This window comes from Octopus sinensis, linkage group LG2 (genome assembly GCF_006345805.1).
Source record: "Octopus sinensis linkage group LG2, ASM634580v1, whole genome shotgun sequence".
Lineage (NCBI taxonomy): Eukaryota > Metazoa > Mollusca > Cephalopoda > Octopoda > Octopodidae > Octopus > Octopus sinensis.
In genome coordinates, this window is record NC_042998.1 from 144,003,627 (window position 1) to 144,029,074 (window position 25,448).

A 25,448-nucleotide genomic window follows, 5' to 3' on the forward strand; every position below is an offset into this window, starting at 1 on the left:
TGCAAAGGAGCTACAGAGCTACTCACATTATAGACAAGAGGGTGGAAGTGGCTGCAAGTCACATAACTCATTTATGTCCAAGTTCTTGAAAGCTATATACAGTACCTCATATAATATAGTTGTTATAGAGATACAGAGGGTGAGAGAGTGAGTGAGTGTATGTACATTTTACATATGTAAATGACAAAATGACATGATGGCAAATATAGTACAGCTGATAACAACATTTTACTGACAAAATAGAGCTATAAAAGACCAATAAGGTTCCACTTACCATCTAACAATTTACCATGATACACAGCCATTCCTGCAATCCGACCAATGAACTCAAAGTAACTTAAGTGCTCTTCGTTAGCCACACCTGACAAAGGATTTATCTGGAGGGTATAGTTGTCACTAGAGGAAGGAAAAAAAATGTCAAAAAATATGAATACTCAATACAGAAACAGAAAAATACCTTTAAATTAACAACAGTAGCATCCTATCTTTATTCAAACTCATATGCTTCTCTCACAACTTGGATCACATTTCTCCTAAATACCTCTGCCACCTGTGGACAAGCTTATAATATCAAAGAAAAGAAGAAACATCACAGTAGCCATGACTTTTGGAAGTCAGTGTTTTCATGCTCAGAATTGTATAAGAACAGATTAAACTACCCATGTCAGGTATTAGCTGTTAAGGCATTACCTCCTTAAAAATTCCATGCCTCCCAAAATTCACCAACAAAACTCCTGACATGTCTATGCATTCTTTCCTCTTAGAATAGCCAAATTTCCCACATCAAGCAATATAGTCTTAGACAATACAGAAGGAAAACAAAAGATGGTCATGGCTGGAATGCTTTTGATCATTTTAAACGAAGACTTTGGGAGACACAGTTGTCAGGTCAAATCAAAGAACAATGGGTGTTAGAGATGAAATGCCACAACACTGAAGCAATGTTGCATTGAAAACTCACTTAACTTACAACAACCAAGGAAATAAAAGTATGATGTAAATCTTAGCTATATATGATGTTAGATGCGAGACACATTGGCACAGCTGTTTTGACACATGACTGATTCAAAACTGACTTATTTGAAATCAGATGTTTTAATATTTCTTTCCTTCCCTCTCTCTATTTATGTGCATGAGTATCTAATGTTTGTATGCATGTGTAATGTCTCTCTCTTACTTTCTCTATTTGTATGTGTATATTTCTGTGCATGTGTATTTGTTTTAACCTCCAGTAGCAAAATGTACAGTTACCAAAATGACTTGAACGTCCAGTCAGCTTTGCCCAGTCATCTCACTCTGATGTTGGATCTCCATCATTCAACAATGAGGATCCAATTGTTTAATCAACTGAATCATTATGTAAGTGGTTGAGTATTCCACAGATGTGTGTATTTTTAACATAACAAAGAAATCTGAATGCTAAAGGGTTAAGAGAATTCAAAACTTACGTAGCTGAATATTCAAATAGGCCATAGTAGGGGTTGAACATTTCTTTAGAGAGCATATAGAACCATTCTCTGGCAACACCGCCATAATCTAAACCGACTTCACCATCAAATTCAATCCATAATCTGGTAAGAAAAAAATAAATAAACATTAACATATTAGAGATAACAAGAATGTACTTATAATTAAACACAGTTTCAATATAGATATCCTGTGAAAATAGATTCTAAAAAAAATTGGTGAATAATAATAATAATAATAATTGTGTACAGTGCTCAGGTGCACTACAACTCATCTAAAGTGTATATATAATCAGGTGTAGTTTCGGCGGATTTCGGAAAGCATGAGGGCCTTAAAGGATGCAGTGTCATGGCAGTCAACAACTGACACAGGCAGTTTATTCCATGCTTCAGCAACTCTGAGCGTGAAAAAAATGTTTCCGAAAGTCATGGGAGCTGTGTTGTTTTCTGACTTTGTAGGCATGTCCACGTGTGTTAGACACATGGAGATCAAAAAGGTGTTCAGTGTTGTTGTTGGTGAGGTGGTTGATAACTTTGTGGGTGTTTACCAAGTCCGTCGCCAGACGCCGGAGCTTCAGTGAATCCATGCCCAGGGAAACAAGGCGCTCAGAATATGGTAGGTGTCTGATGGAGGGTATGCGTTTGGTTGCACGTCTCTGGACAGATTCCAGGAAGTCAATGTTCTGAGCAAGATAGGGGTTCCAAACTGATGATGCGAATTCCAAGTGTGGTCGTACCATAGCTGTATACAGTTTTAAATAGATGGCTGGAGAGCGGCTAACAAAAGTCTTGCTGAGTGATGCCAAGACACCCTCGGCCTTCTTGACAATTTTAGAGATATGCTTTGTCCAATGCAAATCACTGCTGACAGTGATGCCTAGGTCACGCTTGCAAGAGGATTTCTTGATATCAGTGTTGTGGTGGGAGTATGTGGACGCAGGGTTTTTTCTCCCAAAATGCATGGTGGTACACTTGTCCACAACCAGTTTCAGTTGCCAGTCTGTGATCCATTGCTGCATTGTGTCTAGGTCTGATTGCAGGAAAGAGTTGTAGACATCAGGATCTGTCCTCTTGATTTCAAGGTACAGCTTGATGTCGTCTGCATATTTCAATACTGTGGCATTCTTTAAATTGGCATCTATGTCATTAATGTATGCCACAAACAAGAGGGGACCAAGGACAGATCCCTGTGGTACACCTGATGACATCTCATATGGTGTAGAATGCTGTCCTAGAACTGTGACTACCTCCTTTCGGCTGAGAATGAAGGATTTCAACCAGTTAAAAAGGTCATCCCTCACACCCATTGCAGAGAGTTTCACCATAAGCCTTTTGTGTGGCACAGAGTTGAAAGCCTTAGCAAAGTCAAGGTAGACAACATCCACCCATGAGCCACTGTCAGTGATCTGAGTAATGTCCTCAAGGAACTCGACAAGCTGATCACTGCAGCTGGAGTTAGGGACAAATCCATATTATGAGGGTTGGATAAGACTGTGAAAGCTCCAGAAGTCCCAGAGTGTTTCTCTGACACACGATTCCATCAGTTTTGAAATACAGCTAGTGAGACTGACTGGGCGATAGTTGACAGGTAATGTGCGGTCGCCCTTTTTGAACAGAGAAATGACACTGGCAGTTTTCCACTGCTACGGAGTAGCACCATTGTTGAGACAGTACTGGAAGAAAATAGAAAGCTGGTGTAAAAGGAAGTACCTGCCACGTTTGAGAAGCAAGTATGTAACTCCATCGAGACTAGGGGAGGCATAGTTGCGCTTATTTTGAAAGTGACGTTGCAGCATTGCAGGTGTAAATTCCATAGTTGTTATGGAATTTGCTGTTAGTGATGGTGAAGATGGTACATTTTGACTTTCAACAGTGAATATGTTTGCATAGCACTCGGCAATGAGTTCTGCGCATTCCTTGGGGTCGTCAGTGATCTGGTTTGTGTGAGGGTTGCGAAGAGGGCCCACTGGAGAGTGAGGTCTCTGCTTCGAATGCATATATTTCCAGAAAACCTTGCTGTCAGGATTGGCTGCTATGCACTGTTCAAATTCAAGCACTGCTTTTTTTGTCACTTGCTTGAGATGGTTGGAAGATTTATTCCGCTTCTTCCTGTTGGTGTCTGATTTATGCAACTTGTATTCCCGTTCAGCAGTCCGACGTTCCCTCCTGGCAAGTCGGACCACTGAAGTTTCCCAAATTGCCCTTTTGGGGCGGTTCTTTTTCTGTTTACGTGGCACTGATGCTGCACATGCTGCCCATATTGAGTCCAGGATACTCTGGAGTATAGTATTCACATCTCCAGAGTTGTAGAATTCACGCCAGTTTGGGTGCTGTAGTTCAGTGTGGTACAGGTTCCAATCTGCTCTCTTCCAATCGAAGGAAGCAGATTGGAGATGGTTCAGGTTTTTGTTGTTGCCCGCAAGAGCCAGATTGGCGATGATCATAGCATGATCAGAGTCACCTAGAGGTTCCTCCGTAGTGCAATTGATAACCACTTCAGGAGCTGTGGTGAAGAGCAGGTCCAAGGTGTTGTCGCCTCTTGTTGGAGAGGTGACTACTTGTGACCAGTTTGAGTCCAGTACAAGCTCAACAAAATCGTTTGCACTCTGTGGCCAATGGAAGGTTTCCCAATTGATCTCAGGATGATTGAAATCGCCTGCAATAAAAACATAAGTGGCTGTTTTCCTGACAGCAGCTTGGAGGATATCGCAAAGCTGTGTGTCTTGATGGTAATTTGGGGGACGATAAACAACACCAAGCAGGAGTGTTGACATGGTCATACGTACGTCACAGAAAAAAACTTCTTGTGATTCGTTCAAATCGGCACAAGGAATTACCGAAAAATTTGAACGAACGTAGACCATCACACCACCACCACGGCGGTTAATGCGGTCCTTGTGGAAGAGGTTGTACCCCGTAATGTTGAAAACCCCATTACAGAGTAAGGAATGTGCCCATGTTTCCGTGACAGTGATGAAGTCAGGGTCAATACTTCTGACGTAGGCGTTGAACAAATGTATTTTGTTGCATAAACTGCGAGCATTTAAGGACAACAATTTGTACCCTGCTTGCAGTTTATGATGGTGTGTAGAGGATGGCAGGTTGTTCTGGTTTAGTTTCCCTGAGTTGCTGTAGTTTTTTTAGATTTTTTTTCAGTGTTAGTTATTGTGGGTAGAGAGCATTCAGACCAGCTGGTATCTCTCTTCCACGTTTCACCACTCTTAACAAATCTCCAGATTTGTCCATCTTCACGAAGACTGAAACTTTCTTGTAGAGCTGAGTTCCGGTTCAGGGAAGCCGCTACACGTAGCTTCGGATGTACATCGGATGGTAAGCCTGGGCGTGTTCAGAAGGTAATCTGATTTTCACACCCAGCTTTAACTGAGGCCAGATGGTATGAGGTTGCCTCAGCGTAGTCTGAAAAAGACAGCTTGATGAGCCTGGGTTTTGGGCCAGGTCGTCCAAGGCGGAGAGCACCCGTTGGGGGAACGCAGCCTAGGTCTTTGGCTGAGTTGGCAGCAAATGCCTGAAGGTCAGCCATGTCTTCTGGCACCCCAATGGCAATAACTTCATGGGTAGCAGAATCCATGGTCTTAGATGCGGCAAGAGGTACAGGGAGGTTCTTTAGCAGAGCATTCCGATAAGACCCCTCATTGTGGAGTCCAACCTGAATGCTTGCTTTTATTCCTGCTACTTCCCCTCTTAAAGCACAGATCGATTGTTGCAGTTCTGCAAGAACCGCACTGGTGAATTGGTGGTGTTGGTGTTGTTGTTGCTGCTGCTGCTCTAGTTGTGGTTGATTTTGTTGTTGTTGATGTTGTTGTTGCTGCTGTTGTTGTTGTTGCTGCTGTTGCTGCTGTTGTTGTTGTTGCTGCTGCTGCTCTAGTTGCAGTTGATTTTGTTGTTGCTGCTGTTGCTGTTCCGCCTCCTCCACGGGAGTGGCAGGGGGGGACACAATCGTCGGTTGTGGAGGCACGCAGGCCTGACACTGAAAAGTCCAAGATTTAAGCTGAACCATCTTCCAGAGTCTATCCATCATAGCATTATGATGGCTCTTTTTTTGGCCTGGGATCTTCTGAAAGTCCGTGGCACATTGGAGGCAGACAGAGATGAATAAAGATGGATGTTGGTTCATATTTTTACATGCTTTTCTATGCTAACATGCGTTAGATGAATATACATATATCGGAAACAGTTTTTTTTTATAGTAGGATACCCTTCTTATCATTATTAATTACTAATTTTCCAAGTAAGATACTTTTCAATCCACTCAGCTTTGAAAGTGCACCTGATGTGCTGACAGGGAGGCACACAGCTTGACAACCAGTATTGGTGTGTTTATGTTCCCATAACTTAGCAATTCAGCAAAAGAAATCAATCAAGTGACAACAAGAGCTGGGGTGAGGCCTGGAAACTGACATTTGACAGAAATGGCTGGATGGCTCTTGTAGCCCTGTGTTCTTTTAAAGGAAGACCAAACTAACTAATTAACTCCAAATATGACAAAATTTTGATAATTAGAAATTAAATTTCAGTCACCAGAATATATTTCAAGTGTAAATAAGCAAAATGAAACTAATTTTTGAAAATTTATTTACTGTGCAACTCAAAGTTGCCTGATCTTTTAATGTACATGGAGCCTCATTTATTACTAATCAAGGATAACACTCTGTTCAATTGTGAACCATGTTACACTTATTAAGGATTGATCTGTGATAACACAAGTCAGCAATCAGAATAAAATTCTGCTTACAGCTATTTACAAAGCCCAGCTACCAAGAATGCACTGACTATCACTTGTGTTTACATGACTCTTGCAAGGCTGCATATTTTTTATATAGATTTATGTAATTGTACCCATCAACATGGAACCAGTGAGCAGAAAAAGTACAATGGCACCTGATCCTAACAAATGATGCAGGTAAGTGTATTCTCTCCAAGAAAAGGTAGAGATGATCAAGAAAATATGAAATGGTGGAAGCTTTACTGCTGTGTGCAGCGAGTTTGATGTCAATAAATCTTTCATCCGAATGTACAACATATGTGGATATGGTTCATTTATCACTGTTTTTTTGAAACCAAACCTCTGTGATAAATGAGGATAGATGAACTAATTTTGATTATATAAAAAAAAAAATCAAGAGATTTGATTAAAGAAAGATGTAAAGGTTTATAGAAATAAACAAACCTGGTTTTAAGTAAATCTACTTTCTTTACATTCATTATGACACGGAAAGAATCTTCAAATACATTTGACCGTGATATTTTGATATCAATTTTGTTCGGAACATTGACCTGAAAAAGAGAACATTAACATGTTACTATCATGTATTACATTAATTCCAGTTTTAATTGATGCAGTGACATGTCTAGTGTTGGTGGTATAATACATACACACAGCAACTAATAAGGTTTTCTAATTTAAGCAAAATGCCAGCAGTTTTGAGTTGTGTGGATTTAGCTGATTATATCAACCCTAGAACTAGATTAGTACTTTAGTTTATCAATCCTAGAGGGATGGAGGGTAAAATTGAACTCAGTGGAATTTTAACTCAGAATATAAGAAACCAGAAGATATACTGTAATTTTTCCCAATGCTCTAACAATTCTTATCAATCTTCTACTCAAATCTTCATACAAATATAGCAGCAAAAGTTGTATATACATATAGAGAGAAATACTTTTATATATGTGTCAAGAACAAACTGAGGAGTGAAACATTTTCTAGTGTTTGTGTGAATGTTTGCATATCAGACATACTGCACAAAGTGATTTTTTTATGTGTGTATTACAGGAAGTTTGTAAATGTAAAATTTGTATCCTGTTAGAGTGGAATTCAGTTCAACCAATTCTTTTACATGATAATGTATAAAAGTAAACCATGGCCTGTGTTAATGTAATAAATATTCATTACTCCTGTGTTTGAGTTCAACTCTCACTAAAGTCAACTTTGTCTTTCATTGTTTTGAGAATCAATAAAGAAAGTAGCAGCCTAATGACTGGGATAGCTTACTCTTCCTCCATCCATCACATTGTAGATGCTCCACTAAGTCAAAGGTGTTAAGCCCTTAAGGGTATCTATGTCTAATCGCAATTACACAGACATTTAAAGCAATTAACAAAAGTGTGGTCCATGCTACCATTTCAGAATGATGGCTGTAATATTCTTTCAAATCATCTTTATGTTTGACATATAACAACATTTATAACTTAGATTCTAATAAAAGTAGGGATGGTGATTACTGTTATTGATAAAATCAGGGTTATATACAACTAATGTTGGAGAGGAACAAATTCGTCAAGCAGTTGGAGGGAGTTTGTAATTCATGTCATAGCATTGGGTACTTGAAACACGAACATCATCACCAACACACCCACGTACACAATATTCAATAGAATGTAAACTCTACAGGCAGATGACATCCACCTGTTTTCCAAAAAATACTTTCTGTGTCCAAACCAACGAGAAACCAAGTAACGCGTTTGAGGGAAGAGTTCTCTCCCTTTTATCTCCATTTGCGATGATTGCTATTTTGCACAAGACTACTTTATTTATTAAGACAAAAGCTTTTAATTAAATTGATTCAATACATTACTGGTACTTAATTTATCGATTTAAGAAGGATATCTAGCAAATGTGACTTGGGTAAGATGGCAAGAGTGTAAAAGTACAGAAGAATCTTCTTAATTCAATTCCTGAGGAAGGGCAGAATAATATAATTATAACTTACAGGTTTGCGAAGTTTGGATCGGAAGTAATCATATTTTCTTTTATAATCCCGAGAATATGGAACTGCCTACAAAGGGTAAAAAAATAAAATAAATTAAATTACAAGAATGATTAATAGTTTGTACTGGGTGACTTCAGAGCAAATTATTTTAAATAGACAGAATCTGTAAAAGATTTTAGCCTTTGATATACACTACAGTGGCATTGATAGGAGATAAAATGACAATGAAAACGGTTGAGATACAGAGAAGTGTAAGAAGGAGCTGTAATAGTTCAACAGGCTTGTATTGCTCCATATCTGAGTGACACTAACCAAAAATTAAATAGTAATTAAAACAATGAATCACAGAAAGTTTTAGGCAGGAAGTTTCCTTCAGTTACTTCAAGAAAACATTTAACTAGTTGCTGCATAGTTGTGTGGTTAAGAAGCTTGCTTTGCAAACCATATGAATTCTGGGTTCAGTTCCATTGTATGGCACTGTGGACAAGTCACTTCTGTTACTTTATGCTGACAAATGCCTCGTGAGTGGATTTAGAAGATAGAAACTATGCAAAAGCCTTCCATATTTGTGTGTATCTGCACATGTATGCATATGGATAAACATTAATTTTGATATTTCATTAGTCACTACCCAAGTAACTGATGTTGACATTCCAACCAGTCTGCACTGCCAAAGACCTGTGGAATATAAAAATCCTTTGCCTGAAAAATCAGGTGAGGATTGATGACAGGAAGAGCATCCAACCATAAAATCCTACCTCAAAATCAATTCCTCATCCAAACATGACGAAGCAGACAACAACAATACCACCATCATGCTAGTGTCCATGCTTCCATGCTTGCATTGGTCAGATGGAATTAAATAAGACAGATTTTCTACAACTGAATGCCCTTCCTACTGCTACGGTAATATTTCCCCATGGACAGAAATATTCTCTGAGAAGATTGGAAACAAAAGACTCCACTTGTATGATGATGACACTTGTTTATAACTACCCAGTAAGGTCAAGACAAGAAGACACAAACATGCATATATGACGGATTTCTTTCAGTTTTCCATCTACTAAATCCACTCACAAGGCTTTGGTCGACCAGAGGCTATAGTTGAAGGCACTTGCCCATGGTGTCATGCAGTGGGAATGAATCTGAAAACAGGTGGCTGGGAAGCAAATTTCTCCCCCACACAGCCATACATGCACCTAAATTGAATACAATTGCCTTGCCTGATGCATCAGGATTATGGCTGACGGAAAACACTATTATCAGACAACACTGTTTTGGTTAACCTGCCATATCTTAATAAATGAAATAAATGTTAAAAGAAAATATACTTACTGGACCTCCAAGCTTCTGCAGTCGGGGATCTTCCCACATTGTACTTCTGGTATCTGGAAGAAAACACAACATGAAATAACTCAAGAATAATACAGTATAAAATGGGAAACAGATTCTATTCTCTATGTCTGTTGTATTCCTTCTGTGCCGGTGGCACGTAAAATGCACCAATCCGACCGTGGCCGTTGCCAGCCTCGCCTGGCACCTGTGCAGGTGGCACGTAAAAAGCACCCACTACACTTACGGAGTGGTTGGCGTTAGGAAGGACATCCAGCTGTAGAAACACTGCCAGATAAGACCAGAGCCTGGTGCAGCCTTCTGGCTTCCCAGATCCCCGGTCGAACCGTCCAACCCATGCTAGCATGGAGAACGGACGTTAAACGATGATGATGATGATTCCCTTATTTTGCGAATCACATGGACAAAAAATAATAAAATATTATTTAATAAAAAATACTAATGGAAATGAAGAAATATCATTTTCATTTAACATCCTCTTTTCTATACTGGACAGTACATACACAAGAATGCTTTGTGCAGTTCTCAATCTTTCTTAGCAGCAACACCCTACAAAACAACAGCATGACAGTTTTCCTACCATCACCTCAGTAATCAGAGAAAAAAGAATATGCTATGCAGGACACTGCTGGCGAAGCAAGAATGAAATATTGAGCAATCTCTTTCTCTGGAAACCCATGCATGGACATACAAAAGAGCATGTATCAATTTTTAGTGGAAGACACTGGATATCAAGTAAAGGATATGAAAACTGCTGTTTAAGATGAAGGTGTCTGGCATGGATGAGTTGCATTGGTCTAGGTAAGTCCCCCAACCAGATGGATATAGATTTTTATGTTTGCATGAGTCAAATGGATTTCAATGAGGTAGATTTTCTATGGCTGGATAAGTTAGTATCTCCCCATAGCTATGGTTTTTTCATGGATTGCTTGTATGACAGCGATGCTCACTTACAATCATGACAAGATGTCAAAACAAGTGTGTGTGTGTATGTGTGTGTACACACACACACACACACACACATACAAAACAGGTTCCTTTCAGTTTCCATCTACCAAAACCTTGAATGGATTTGGTCAGCTCAGGGCTATAGTAGACAACATATGCTCAAGGTACTATGCAGTAGGACTGAACCTGAAACTATAAGGTTAAGAAGCTTGTTTCTCAACCACATGACCATGCCTGCACCTATTAAGTATATTTTTTATTTATTCACTTTAAATTGCCAAAAAACTTAAAATATCTATTAGAAACTTAGAATTAAAAGTAAGATGAAGAAACATGAAACTTTAGAAATAAGGAGTAGCATTTTGTAAGTCATAATTTCATATCAATTTACTTTGAGGCCATGCAATTTTACAGACATCAACTTATAGGATCCAGTAGCAGGGAAATAACCTTGCTTGATATATAGAAAAGGAGTAAGTAGAAATTCCTTATGGAGTACCCAGTGCAAACTATGGACATACAAGAAGAGTAGTGATATCATAGGCAGGTGAATAGAAAAAGACTTTTATGCAGCAGATGTCAAGAAAAATAAATACTAAGAGCACACAAATACATCTTTCTCAGATGCCTGGGAAGATGTTCTGAAAGTATAAGAATCAGAATAAGAATAGGCTAGAGAAAGTTCAAAGAACTATTACCTCTACTGGTAACAAAAGACTTTCCTCTCAGAGTGAAAAGCAGATTGTATGATGACTGTATACAAACTGTAATGGTATTGAAATGTGGGTCCTGAATGCAGAGGACATATGAAGACTAGAAAATAAATAGTATGTTCCTTTGGATATGCAACATAAGAGTGCATGATCAAAAAAATACAAATGTGCATAGAGAAAAACTGGGTATAAGAACAATCAGATGTAGTTTACAATAGAGAAGACTGGTGGTTTGGTCATGTGATGTGTATGGATGAGGACAGCTGTATAAGAAAGTGCTGATCATTTCATGTGGATGGAAACCCAAGAAGACATGGGACAAAGTAGTGAAGGCTGATCTCAAAATTTTGAGCTTGTTAGAAGAGATGGCAAAGTATCACATGATTGATGATACAGAGTGCTCAAGAAGACTCTTCAATCACAAAACCGAGGTTCTGGAATGCACACAATTGGGCTCCTCACCAAATCTATCCTAGTTAAACCTTCTCCACTCCATTATCTCTCTATCACTCCTCCTACTCCTGCAATATTCTGCTGAAATTAAATGAGAGAAGAACTACATATTTCTGTGCTACCAGTTATCTCTCACTCTCCAAAGAATCACTTACTCTTGACAGCCATACCTCATTCTTACCCCTGTCTTATATCTACCACTGATCACTCTCACCAGATTCAGTCCATATACCTTTTACCACTCCATCCCTATCACTAAACATCTCTCACTCTCCAAATACTATTGCAACCTTTACCCCAACTCTGTATTTCTACCTCTCATCCTTACCCTATCTACAATTTTATTTTCTACTGCTCTTCACCCTTTCTGTACTGCCAGTCATCACCTTCTCTCCCGAGTCGCTTCTACTGACATCCATCCTTCAACACAACAAAGAATCTTGAAAAGGCACTCAATTCTTAATCTAAGGACTTCAAAACATTTAGCAGCAAAAGTTATATTGCCAATGGATATCTGCCTGAACCAAAACCACTTCACCAAGTATTCTACTTGGTTTTGTCATATACCAAACAGCTAAAGTACTTACTATGATCTATATAAAATACTCTGCCATCTGTGTGAATACGTTCTTCCCAGCCAGGCTACAAAATAGAAGAGTATATATATATATATTTATCCATATATTAAAGTCAGACAGACAACAATTAACAAAGTGAGATCATAAAGCAATAAGGTAACAAGGTTGATACACAAGAGTAAATCTGAAGTTTTATACTGACATTGTGTGAAGTAACTAAGATGGATACATTAAAACAATAGATAACTCTAACATGCAAGAAACTTTATAATAATATACTCTGCTGCAAACTATAATTATAGTTAAGTCTTGTGGTTGCAGAGAATTAGTATAATAATTTTACATCCATATTCCATGCTAGCATAAGTTGAATGAATCAACAGAATTTGAAAGCTCAGACAACCATGTTGTGTTCCACATAACTTAGTTTTTGCAATGGTTTCTATGGCTGGATGCCCTGTCTAACACCAAATACTTTGCACAGTGTGTGTGATGGATGCATTTTTTTGTAACACCAGCACAAGTGAGGCTGTCTTGTTCTTGGCAAAACCTAGTGTCCTCTCAACCCTACATTGTCTCTGCACTGAAAATAAACTTAATTGCTGAATATCACTGAAAACTCCAAGAAGCTAGAAATGGTGTTTCCTCCATTTTACACAAGGATATAAGCTACAATTCAGGTGAAGTTAAGATTAGGTAATATCACTATCTAGTCACAATGAAATTCTCATAGAAATGGACCACAGAGTTTATTCTATTATCAGTTTCAGCCAGCGGTTGTGACCATGCAAGAACACTGCCATTAGATTATGTAAAACAAACAAAAAATTAAGTTTAACAAATTAAGAATAAGAGATGGAGTATAACTTAGATTTTTTTTTTAATTGAGAAGGAAAGATTGAAATAAGATGAAAGGACTTATTAATGACAAGTAAAACTTCAAGATTGAAATATTCATATTGTCAGTGACAACTAAGAAATTATACATAGCTTTGTATTTTAAAACTAAGATAAAAGTATTTAAAAATTAACAGTGGAAAATCAATGAGTGTGAATCTTATAGTGGATTACCAATAACAGAGAAATCAATGTGATATTTAAGACAGTTACTTACTGGCAAAGGTCCAAGATTATTTAAGAGATCCTCATTAGATGACGATCGTACAAAAGGTTTAGGAGCATCTGGTGTAGCTGCCGTTCTTAACGAATTTGAACGTGTTTTCCGTGGATCTTCCTTTAAGGCAAATAAATAAATTAGGACAAAAACGAAAACAAGAAGGAAGGCCATAAAACTGTGAAATTAGATGTAATTACATCACAAAAGATTACCCCCACCTCCCAGTATATGACGATGTAAAGCTATATGTCTAGGTTCAAATTATTATCATGTACTCCAAGAAATTAACATTTTTCTATTTGAGAACCAACACATCCATTACTTTTTATATGAAATTAGCTAAATGGCTGCAGGTACCATCTAATACTAACTTTCTTAAGAAGCTGAGCAAAATGACACCCTAATAGTTGGTTCTTCAATATATTTATGATACCCATATAAGTATCTATAATCCTCATCAGTTTTACATCAGATTTTCCATGCTGACATGGGTTGGATGAGTTGTCATAATTGATGTAATTTGGTTAATCTGAGGTTTAAATATATTTATATTTGACTTCAGCCTTTAATTTTCTACCATAACTGGTTACCCACATTCTATTTTTAACATGATGAATATAAAATGATTATAAGCATTTATCAACAGAGTTAATATGTATGTAGAAAATAGACAACTGATATTTGTTGATCTTTTTGAATAATTACTCGAGGTGTGTGTCAGTTAGGGCTTTGCATTCCGAATTGTAAAGATCATGGTTTTGATTCCTGGACTGGACGGTGCATTGTGTTCTTGAGCAAAACACTTCGTATCATATTGCTCCAATCTACTCAGCTATAAATGAGTTCCAGCAATAGCTGGGAAATTAAATCCTGTCACACACCATGAAAACCAGGTTATACCCAGTCCTTATGAATCCTAGGAAAACCGAATCTATTTGAATAATTGCTGTAAGAAGAGAGATTTCATTGCTAACATGTGAAATAAACGAACATCATAGGAAGTATTTGTGATGTAATTCATCAAACAACAGTAGAACAGATACATAAAATGGTGCCTAGTATTTACTCCTGAAGAGAATCTGACAAGTTTAAGCAGTAAAAGAATATGATAAAAATAGTGCAGGTTAAAAAAAGAAAAAAAATAGTGGTTGTGTTGAAGAATAATTTTTAAATATAAAAGTGCAGAGGTTGAAGAAGAAATAGTTTTAACAACACTGGAAAAGTTTTAAAAAAAAATGAACTTTAATGTTTTAGAGAGCACCCTTCATTTAACAAGGATCTATTTAAAACACTATAATTCATTTCTATTTTGTGAACGTATTACATTGTGTAACACAATTTTTGTCCTTGGGTAATAACTGTTATTTCCTATTTGCTTACCACTAGAAAGTATGAAAAATTGTTAATATTTCCTTCAAACATTGCTTTTGTTACATTTATTCAAATCTCCAAAGAATACCTCTCAACACATGGCTATGGTGCTCCCCCACTAAAGGGATATGCTCAAGTGGTTAAGCTCAAGCAACTGACAAGCAAACCTGTGGCACTGAGCAGAATATTTGCCATAATGGTATTTCTGCTTCAGCGACTCGGTGCTGAATCTGTCTAAAGTGTAATGGAAAATAGGTCAGTCTCAAAACATTGATGTCCAGGTCACAAAAGCAAAGTTTGAAGGAAATAGTAGTTATTTCATTTGATTTCTAGATAGAAGCAAATAGGAAAAAAAAATTACATTTTTTTACACCATGTAATTATTAACTTATTTTTGCAATACAGACCACTGCTGGGTCTTCTGAACTCTTAGAGGTAGTTGTTTTGTTTTTTTTCCAGTTTAAAAGGAAAGTTTACAAGGAAGCACACAGCGGGCGTGATTTGGTGAAAGAAGCAAATAAAATGGAAGCAATTAAGGATTTCTAGGTTTTCCAACTCCAGGGATAATACATAAAGATATATTTCAGTTCATTTTTCATTGATATAATTAAACCTAGTTCTGTTTTATAACTACAATACAAATGGAAAAATCGCCATTTCAAACTGTGATGGTATCACCATCATCTTGTGATATTTATTATCTAATGACAGCAGGACCGTAACATTGTCACAGCTAATACAGGAATTTGTCAAGGTATTAAACTCAAACATAAATATTAATAACTGTATTTATAAAACCCAAATGAAAACAAAATTAGGAAAAAAGGGCCCATCCCAGATTTCTGTTTCATAATTCCTGCTGTCATATTAAAAAGTTAAGCTGTTGACGCTAAATAACCAACAACAAAAAACATAAAAATGAAAAATACTTTCCATTGTGAGGAGAATGTAAGTAGAGAACTCAAAGGTGAATGTTACTGAACCTATTGAACAATCATCCATTTTGAACTTGGATGGAGAGGGATGGAAAGTGAAAGAGAGAGAGAGAGAGAGAAAGAGATTCATTTTATAACATATTCCAAAGAATGAAATATTTCTCATCTCTTCACAAGAAACTAATTTACATAAAATTTATGAAAAAATACAATAAATTAGAAAAGCTAGAACTGAGATTGAAACCCAGTTTTAGACACAAGGTCAGCAGTTTTCAACTGTGGCTCTCAAGGCTGCTTGTGACCCTCAAGCATCCCTCCAGCAGCCATCAACGGTTTTCTCTCTATAAATATAATTCTTCTTCAATTGACTTGTTTTGGGGATCTTGCCTGGATATTAAAAAGGTTGAGAAACACTGCACTGCAAGTTAACCATAAATAAAAACAAAAACAACTTTAAATATCTAACAGTCTAACAACTTACCCAAGTTGTTGTTCTTGTGTTATGATCAATGAAGAATGGTCGAGAGTTTGGAGCAACTGAGGTTGCCCAACCTGCAGGGAGAGGTTCCTCACTAACATCACTATTTGACTGCAATCAAACGGGAGAAAGAGTAACATTTCCATACTAAATAGTCTAACAATTCAGTCTTATACTGTAAATGGGGTATTGTTATTATTTGTGATAGGTGCAGGGATGGTTGTAGCTGTGTGATTAAGAAGTTTGCTTCCCATCCACACAATTTTAGGATCAGTTCCACTGTGTGACACCTTGGGCTTGTATCTTCTGCTATAGCTCTGGACTGAGCAAAGCCTTGTGAATGGATTCAGTAGATGGAAACTCAAAGAAGTCCATCGTAATACACACATACACATATATACACATGTGGGTATATACATGTATATTTGTGCATTTCCTTTTTAACTGAGTGGGGCAGCTGTGGAAAAGAGAAAGGTAGCTTTTGGGATGAAGAGTTGAAGTGAGGGAAAAGAGTCCACAATAGGTTGTTTTTTTCTGCTAACTCACATTATAGAAGGGTGAGAGTGGAACCAGAAAAACATAAAATAGTGGCAATGGAGTGTCAGGATGGAGCCTCAAGATACAAAGGTCAATATAAAATGCCATTCAAGGAAATATAATTGAAGAACTAATCCAAAAACCAATATATTTTGGTAATTGCTATTAGTCTGGACAAAAGTGCTTTGCATTGGTTGATGATGGGAAAGGTTCTCTGATTTGAAGTGAAAAATGCAGGAGCTATTTTTCTTTAACATTTCAGGTATTGAAGACAATTTTTAGGAAACATCAGTTGAAAGCATGTGAAAGGGGAAATTGTTTCAGTTGTGCATTACAATTCCAAGGAATGCACTGAGCAAAATAAAAAATGTACATTTCAGTTCTATTACTTCAACAGTGACTATCATTAATGATTACAATAATTATTACAATTATCATCATCATCATAGTCAGAAATATGTAAAATACCATTATGTGGCAATGAGTTCTCAGAAAAACAAGCTTGTCAGCTAGTTTCATTAACCTGATTATTTTGGTAATGTTGTTCCTCTCAAAACATTAATAATAATGATGATAATAATAATATATGCACACAGAGAGAAATTTCAGGGGCAATGTTAGTTGATGCTATCAACTCTAGTACTTGACTGGTACTTTATCAATCCTGAAGGTTGAAAAGTAAAGTCAACTTAGAACATTAGCTTAAAGAAATACCACTAAGCATTTTGTCTGACATGCTAACAATTCTGCCAGTTCACAGCCTTAATAATCATAATAATGGTTTCAAATTTTGACACATGGCCAGCTATTTTAAGTGAGGAGTTAAGACAGTTACATCGACCCCAGTATTAAAATGGTACTTTATTTTATCAACTCAAAAAAGGTCATAAGCAACATTGACCTGAGCAGTATTTGAACTCTGAATGTAAAAAGCCAGTAGAAATGCCACTAAATATTTTGTCCAATGTGCTAACAATTCTTCCAGCTCACTGCCTTAATAATAATCCTTTCTACTATAGGCACAAGGCTTGAAATTTTGAGGGAGGGAGCCAGTCGATTAGAATGATCTCAGTACACGACTGGTACTAAATTTATTGACCATGAAAGGTAAAGTTGACCTCAGTGGAATCTGAACTCAGAACATAACAGGTGAAATACTGCTAAGCATTTCACCCAACATGCTAACAATTCTGTCAGCTCGCCACCTTTATTATAATAATAATGAGATTATTGTATACACAGTGCTCAAGTGCACTACAGTATTATGTAAGAAAAAAACCAAAGAGACAGAGGAATGTGAAAATGCCAAGCAGCAGCTGATGAATGGTGAAAGAGAAACAGCTTCAATATATAAATAAGAAGAATACTGCAGTGAAAGAGAAGAAGAAAAAGCTGTTACTGCGATTACCATTGTTATTCCATAGTGGTCGACTAACTTACCACTTCTACTAGAGTTGACTTTGTGTAACGAAAATAAGAATTGCTTTCTCTATAAAAGCAATTATTATTTTTATTACAATAATCATTATTAGAATAAATCTTCAAATTTATACAAGGAGTGGCAGAAGAACTTCCCATAGCTTTTCCTGCTATACCCTGCCACAAATGAAGTAACTTTTGTTTTCAAGATGCCCTCATGGTTTTGGCAAGAGTATGCCATGCACTTACTGTTGAAATGTTTATCAAGCATGGTGAAACTGGAACAGGTTTTTTGTTTTGTTTTTTTTTGCTACACCCTTATATGGGAGGGCAAAAGAGTTATGACATTTTTGCCTTTCCTGATAGTGTTAACAGATGAAATGAAACCACTTCAAACAATAAAACTGGATCAAGGACTTATAGATGTAAAGCACCTGCTTTGTGATTAATTTAAACCAATTCCAAAACCAGTCAGTAGAAGTAGCAACAACAACAGAGCAACTAGACCAAATGATTTGCTGTATCTAATGTTTGAACCTTGTGGTTCTGACTTTAATTCCACCAGTGCTGATCTCTCCTTGCATCTACTCAAATAAGTACCAATACTAAGTATGATAAAATATAATAGTTAGAATTTAGGCACAAGGCCAGCAATTTTGAGGAGGAGGAAGTTTGTCTATAACCATTGACCCCAGTACTTGACTGATATTTATTTTAGCAATCCCAAACGAATGAAAGGCAAAGTCAACCTCGGCAGGATTTGAACTCAGAATGTAAAAGATGAAACAAATATCACAGGGCATTTTTAATTGATGCTCTAAAGATTCTGTGAACCTGCTGCTGTAATGATAATGTTTCCAAATTTTGGCACAAGGCTAGTAATTTCATAGGAAGGAATAAGTCAATTACATCAACCCCAATTCTCTACTGCTACTTATTTTATTGACCCCAAAACAATGAAAGGAGAAATTAACCTCAGTGGAATTTGAACTTAGAGCATAAGGACAGACAAAAATCCACTAAGCATTTTGTCAGGTGTGCTAATAATTCTCCCAACTCACCATCATAATAATAGTAATGGTTTCAAATTCTTGGCACATGACCAGCAATTTCAGGAGAGGGAGTAAGTCAATTACATTGACCCTAGCAATCAACTGCTACTTACTTTATCGACCCTGAAAGGATGAAAGGCAAAGTCAACCCTGGCAGAATTTGAACTCAGAATGTAAAGACAGACAAACTGCCGCTAAACATTTTGCCCAGCATGCTAATGATTCTGCCAGCTCACCACCTTACATAATAATAATCCTTTCTGCTATAGAGACAAGGCTCAAAATTTTGGGGAGGGGAGCTAGTCAATTATATCAACCCCAGTGCGTAATGGGTACTTATTTCATTGGCCCTGAAAGGATGAAAGGCAAAGTCAACCCCAGTGGAATTCTAATCCTTTCCACTATAGGCATGAGGCCCGAAATTTTGTAGGGAGGGGTTAAGTCAATTACATTGACCTCAGTGTTTAACTGATACTTATTTTATCAACCCTGAAAATATGAAAGGCAAAGTTGACCTCAGCAGAATTTGAATTTAGAACATAAAGACAGATGCAATTCCACTAAGCATTTTGCCCGGCATGCTAATGATTCTACCAGCTCACCACCCTAATAATAATAGTAATGATGATGATTTGTGATTTAGGCACAATCCAGCAATTTTGAAGGGCAGTATAAATGGATACCATTGACCCTAGTATTTGAGTGGTACCTTATTTTATTGATCTCGAAGAGATAAAAGATGAAGTTACCCCAGCACAAACCAAACTCAGAAGATACACAGTTGGGCACAAGGACAGCAATCCTGAGTGGAGGGGTAAGTTGATTAGATCAACACCGCTCCCAGAAGGCCTATTAATTGGCTACATTCTTATGTCTTACTATATATATATATTTTTATTTATGCCCCTTTTCAATCCTTTCCCAGTTTCTGTGGCGTATGTGTTCCTCCCAGCTGGACGGGATGCCAGTCCATCACAGTGTTACTCAAGAAACAGAAGAGAGAGTGAGAGAAAGTTGGGGCGAAAGATTACAACAGGGGTTGCCCCCCCCCCCCTGCCAGAGCCTCATGGAGCTTTAGATGTTTTCGCTCATAACGCCTGGTTTAGAAATTGAAACCACAATCCTCCGACCACAAGTCCGCTGCCCTAACCACTGGGCCATTGCGCCTCCACACACACACACACACACACATACACACATATATTATTTACTTATTATATTAAACTTTTTAATACATTTTGGTTAGTTTTTAAAAAGTTTAAAAGTTAAAAAATTTATAAATTTAAAATATAAAAATTTATAAATATAAATTTTAAAATTTCAAATTTCAATAATTTAAATTCTATATTTTATATATATTTTGCGTATTATATTAATTATTTTTATTTTTTGTTTTTTATGTTTTGGTTTATGTCCATCACTGTTTGAGTTGCCTAATAGTGGTTTTATCTCTAATTTAATTTATATATATATATTTAGTAGTATAGCTGTGTCATCAAAAATGCCAACAGTTTTATCAATGATAGAAAATGGTGCATCAAAACAATGGAAGAAACCATTTATAAATGTCAGCAATCAAGTATATATATGTAAGTACACAGAAATGAAACTTTGAAAAATTACATACAGTTATAATACACCAGTTGGAAATATTACTGTCCATGAGATAAAAAAATATATATATGCAATAGCCATTTTTCCATGCTCATGCTCACATGAATCAGACAGATTTTGTACAACTGGATACCCTCCCTGCTGCCAACCTTCACTTGTTTTCATAGAAGATTCGTCCAACAAAACTCTTGAAAGCAGTGCCCCAGTATGGCCACAATTCAATGATTGAAACAAAATAGATTTTATAGATATTTGAAATTTTGTTTAAAGTGAAACTAAACATTAATTTACTTAACAAATATACCTTTTGCAGTACATGTACCTTTGTATCTATGAGAGAGAGAGGTGTGTGTGTGTGTGTGTGTGTGTTTGTGTGCGCGCACACATGCACACGTATGTGGTTAGTATAATGTAAAGAGATTTTATTTCACACATTTTTGTCAGTGAACCAATTAAATTAGCACTTGTCTCTGACACTGAGAAAGAAACATCAATAGATTTTAACTATAACAATATGTGTGCAGATAATACTGATTTCATTTGATACTCAAATTTTATTTACAACTTGTAACAGAACCTGCTGTTATGCCTGAGAGATTGCAGTTTTATAAAAAAAAAAATGAGGCCAAGGTAACAAACTTATTTTACATATTAGTATTATAAAATTTATAGCCATTACAAAAGTTATTTCCTCCAGAAATATGCTCCAAGTTCAAATCTTGTCACGGTCAAATTTGCCTTTAATCGTTTCAGGGATTGATAAGATAATGTACTGAGATCAATGTGATTGATCTAAGTAAAATTGCTGGTGATGTGCCAAAATTAGAAAGAATTATTTTTATTAGTCCTAATAAGGTTAGTAAATGTCAGAATTAGTAGAAAACTGGACAAAATGCTTTGTACCCTGTACACCTCTATACATCCAAAGTTCAAATCCTGCCAGTGTCAATTCATTGTCCTTTCAAGATCAAGGAAATAAATAGCAGTTAAGCACTATCTATTTGTGACTATTTGCCATTATTGTTGCTGTGTTGGACACTGGTAAGATTTTGGCAAACCAAACATGCTGAGGTAGATTTTCTGCAGCCAGATTCCCTTCCTGTCTATTTTCAAGCAAGGTAATAATTCCCCCATGGCCAGGGACATTTTCATGGAAGGTTGGAAATAAAGTACACTGCTTGTATGATAGTGACACTCGTTCACAACATATGTGATGTGAAGACAAGAAGACCCAAACATACTCTCTCTCACACACTTTCTCACGCAACAAGCATACTTCAGTTTCCATCTACCAAATCCATTCACAAGACTTTGGTTGGCTCAGGGCTATAAAAGACACTTGCCCAAGGTACCATGTATTGGGACTGAACCTGAAACCATGTAGTTGGGAAGCTAACTTCTTAACCACACAGCCACAACTGAGCCTTTAAAAATATTATTTTAAGAAAAAATAAAAACAAGTAAAAAGAACCATTGTTCTTCAAAAACATGCTTTGTAGAAAAAAAATTATATTTTAATGTTTGGTTATCTTCCTCACATACTAAGAAATATTATTTTGGTGCACAAATCGCTTTGAAAGGCACTTTTTGGGAGGGTGGGGTTGTTGGTCTGATGCAAGATACAAATCAGTCTGGTGCCAGCCCTTAACCTTTTTATTACAATATTTCTGTTGAAATATACTGCTTTTGTTTCAATTAATTTTGAAAATAATGAATTTATAAAATAATTTAGTCATTATCAATCTGGTGTTTTGGAATATAAATTAACCCTATGCCTGTCCTGTGTATCATGATACAAGGGACATATTTCGCAGACATTCATGCATCATAATTGATTAACATTTTCAATTCTTTTAAATCGCCAGAGTAACTCGGGATTTATGAAAAAGAAAGCTTTATGTTACTCAGAATGTATAACATAAAGGCTAACTAAAAGTCTGCATACAAACATGGACATTTAAGACAAACTCATGAAAATGTTTGGGACAGGCAAAAGGTTAAGCTAAAACAGAAATTGACATGAAATTTGGATGGAAGGTTTTAATTTAGATCACTTTAACAACAGGAAGCTCATATTACAGAGCTAGGCACAATCTTAGGTGAGTTGGTATCAAAAAAGTTTAAACATTTTTCTGCTAATTGCACATTTACAATAGACATTTTAAATAATTACCATAATAATAGCAATCTTAGTTTTAAACAAATACTAATGTAAGAGTTGTTAGTCAAATTCAAGGAAATTTTTACATTAAATAAAATTATATTCAAACAAGAAAAAATAACAATTTTCCAAATAATGTACAACAAAAACTTTCCAGACAGTGACAGTCTGGAAACTCTTATCACCTGCACTAATTCTCAGATACCCGTATTTAATATTTGTTTAATTTACAATTGGCTAATGTGACTGCTCTTAGTTCAGAAAAATCAACAATCTAGAAAGACTGGAAACAAAAGTTCCAGAAAAATAAATGTTGTATTTGTAATTGTTACTTTATAAACAAATACAGTTCAATGAATGGGGAAAAAAAAATGAAAATATATCTTCTCTAAAGTTTCATATAATCAAATACTTACAGTTGAGCTGGTATCTTCTTCTTGTAACGTTCGAGGCTAAAACATAGAAATATATACAAGAAAATCAATAAAAGCCAATACATAAATATCACAACTATTCCTTAACAAGCCTAAATTCTCTTTAAAATTAATTTATTTGTTTTGCACTGTAATAGCTCTTGTAGACTTCCGTCTCTCCCCATCTATAAGTTACAACTGTAGCCTCACCTAAGCTAGCCATCACCAACTATTCCTACTCCTATTCAAACAAAGCTGAGGAAGCCTTTATGCAGTCACTCAACCTAAAAACAACCAAATACCCTTATATAGCATTCTTAAATAAGGAAGGATACATTGGATAGTGTATTCCTAGATATACTATGCCTAAAAAAGATCATAAATTTATTCGATTAGGGCTGACCTGCAGCTAAGCAACTGCAATTATCTAGTTTTAGCAACTTTTCTTCTATTTAGAGCAACACTTGTCTTTTCAGTAAAAACATTTCTGAAGTGTCACTGCTTTTATCACTCCCCATGCATTATTATCTTTGATAGCATTATGCTGCCTTCTACCCTTATGGTTAATGCTCAAGGATAGGAGAAAGTAAAGATGAAGTGAAGAGTCAAGGAGAAGCAGATGAAGAAAGGTTTGGGAATCATTGTCCTAGAATCTAAAACTCCATAGTTGTCACTCCCACACATGTATGATCTAGCAGTATGTACCATGCTTTTGCTAATTGGTTTCTTAGGTGCCCGTGTAGTCTTGAGCAGACATAGACACCCTCTAAACTATTCCTATCTTCATCCCAGAGAAACATCAAGGATGTGGCACCTGAAGAAAGAGAGAGCTGCACCAGCATTAGGCTGGTAGTCTTTCATAGCTGAGTAAACTGGAGCAACATGAACTGAAGCACATTTCATGAATCACAACTACCCATAGGATCAGTCCTTCATATAGATTTCCAGTGCTAAATGGAGATGAGTTAATCATTCTATGTAAAACACTACTCCATCATAGCTAACTTTCTCAAAACTCCTGACACCTATACCTCATTGTTAACTTGGAAAAATGTAGAATTGTGTGAGTGAGAAATGTTAGTGTCCCTAGGCTTACACTCCAAATACATCAGAAAACACCTACATGCATAGCTTTAATACTTGGCTTGTGGATCACAAGTTCAAAGATTCACATGATCATTTTTACCTTGACATGAAGACACAAAAGAAATTTTTCCAGAATTACAAAAAGGAATTTCAGAGTTAAGAACTAATTAAAATGAGAGAGAAGTGGACACTTATGAGAGAATTACATTGACAATTCTCATTATAATCCTCAATTTTGAAGAAAACAGGTACCCAAGTCATATTTTCATCTAAGTTCATACACTAAATACAATAAATCTGACATTTATTAGAGGAGATGACATGGAATAAATCATTTAATTTGTGCAATACAAGAAAAACAAAAGTAATGATAACATTATTAAAAAAAAAACAGGCATGCTTTAAATTTCACAATTCTTTGAGTCATATGGGGCTCTACTTGAAAACTATATAATTTTATTTAGAACAAGTTAACTGAGTAAAGCTCATTTTTTACCAAGTAACACTCAAGACAAGACTTGATCACACACTCAATAATTATCTTGGGGCTACACAGAAAGTGAGTTGTTTCTACAGTTTACAGTATGGCAAGTGTTTGAACAGCATAAAAAGGTCCTAAAGCACATCAGCTACAAGCAGTTTATGTCTTAAATGTTATCAAAACATGTAAACACTGGCAAAAATAACTGCACCAAGATGCACAACCAAGCACTTTCGCTGCCAGAAATGCAGTGAATTATCAAATGGTCATTTGATAATTGTGATCATCAATGTTATTAGGGTATGAAATATTTTGGCACAACTGTTTTGGTGCTACCTATTTGGCATCACGGACGTGACACTGACTTATTCAACATCAGACATTTTAATGTTTCTTTCATTCTCTGTTGTACTGTTTGTATGTGTAAGTGTATTTCCCTTCCTATGTATGAGGAGGCAGAAAGTGTTTATGCCAATTGTGTTCAATTAATTGTAAAGTCTCGCTCTCTATGCATATATTTCTGTGATTCCAGCACCAAAAAA

The 25,448-nt window shown here is 36.3% G+C and overlaps 1 protein-coding gene across 12 annotated transcripts in view; it reads right to left on the reverse strand.

Moving 5' to 3' along the window:
* The window catches only part of LOC115222300 (E3 ubiquitin-protein ligase NEDD4), a 349,242-nt gene that overhangs the window by 15,544 nt on the left and 308,250 nt on the right, over positions 1-25,448 (reverse strand). For 11 of the 12 annotated variants that reach the window (XM_036499996.1, XM_029792488.2, XM_029792480.2 and 8 more), the window contains 9 exons: positions 23,343-23,378; positions 16,147-16,254; positions 13,357-13,476; positions 12,252-12,306; positions 9,533-9,585; positions 8,198-8,263; positions 6,655-6,761; positions 1,449-1,571; positions 275-396 (listed from right to left, as the gene is read on the reverse strand). In XM_036499996.1, the coding sequence (XP_036355889.1) occupies positions 275-396; positions 1,449-1,571; positions 6,655-6,761; positions 8,198-8,263; positions 9,533-9,585; positions 12,252-12,306; positions 13,357-13,476; positions 16,147-16,254; positions 23,343-23,378 (790 nt within the window). The remainder of the gene's footprint in view (positions 1-274; positions 397-1,448; positions 1,572-6,654; positions 6,762-8,197; positions 8,264-9,532; positions 9,586-12,251; positions 12,307-13,356; positions 13,477-16,146; positions 16,255-23,342; positions 23,379-25,448) is intronic. The other variant, XM_029792502.2, reaches the window with a different exon arrangement.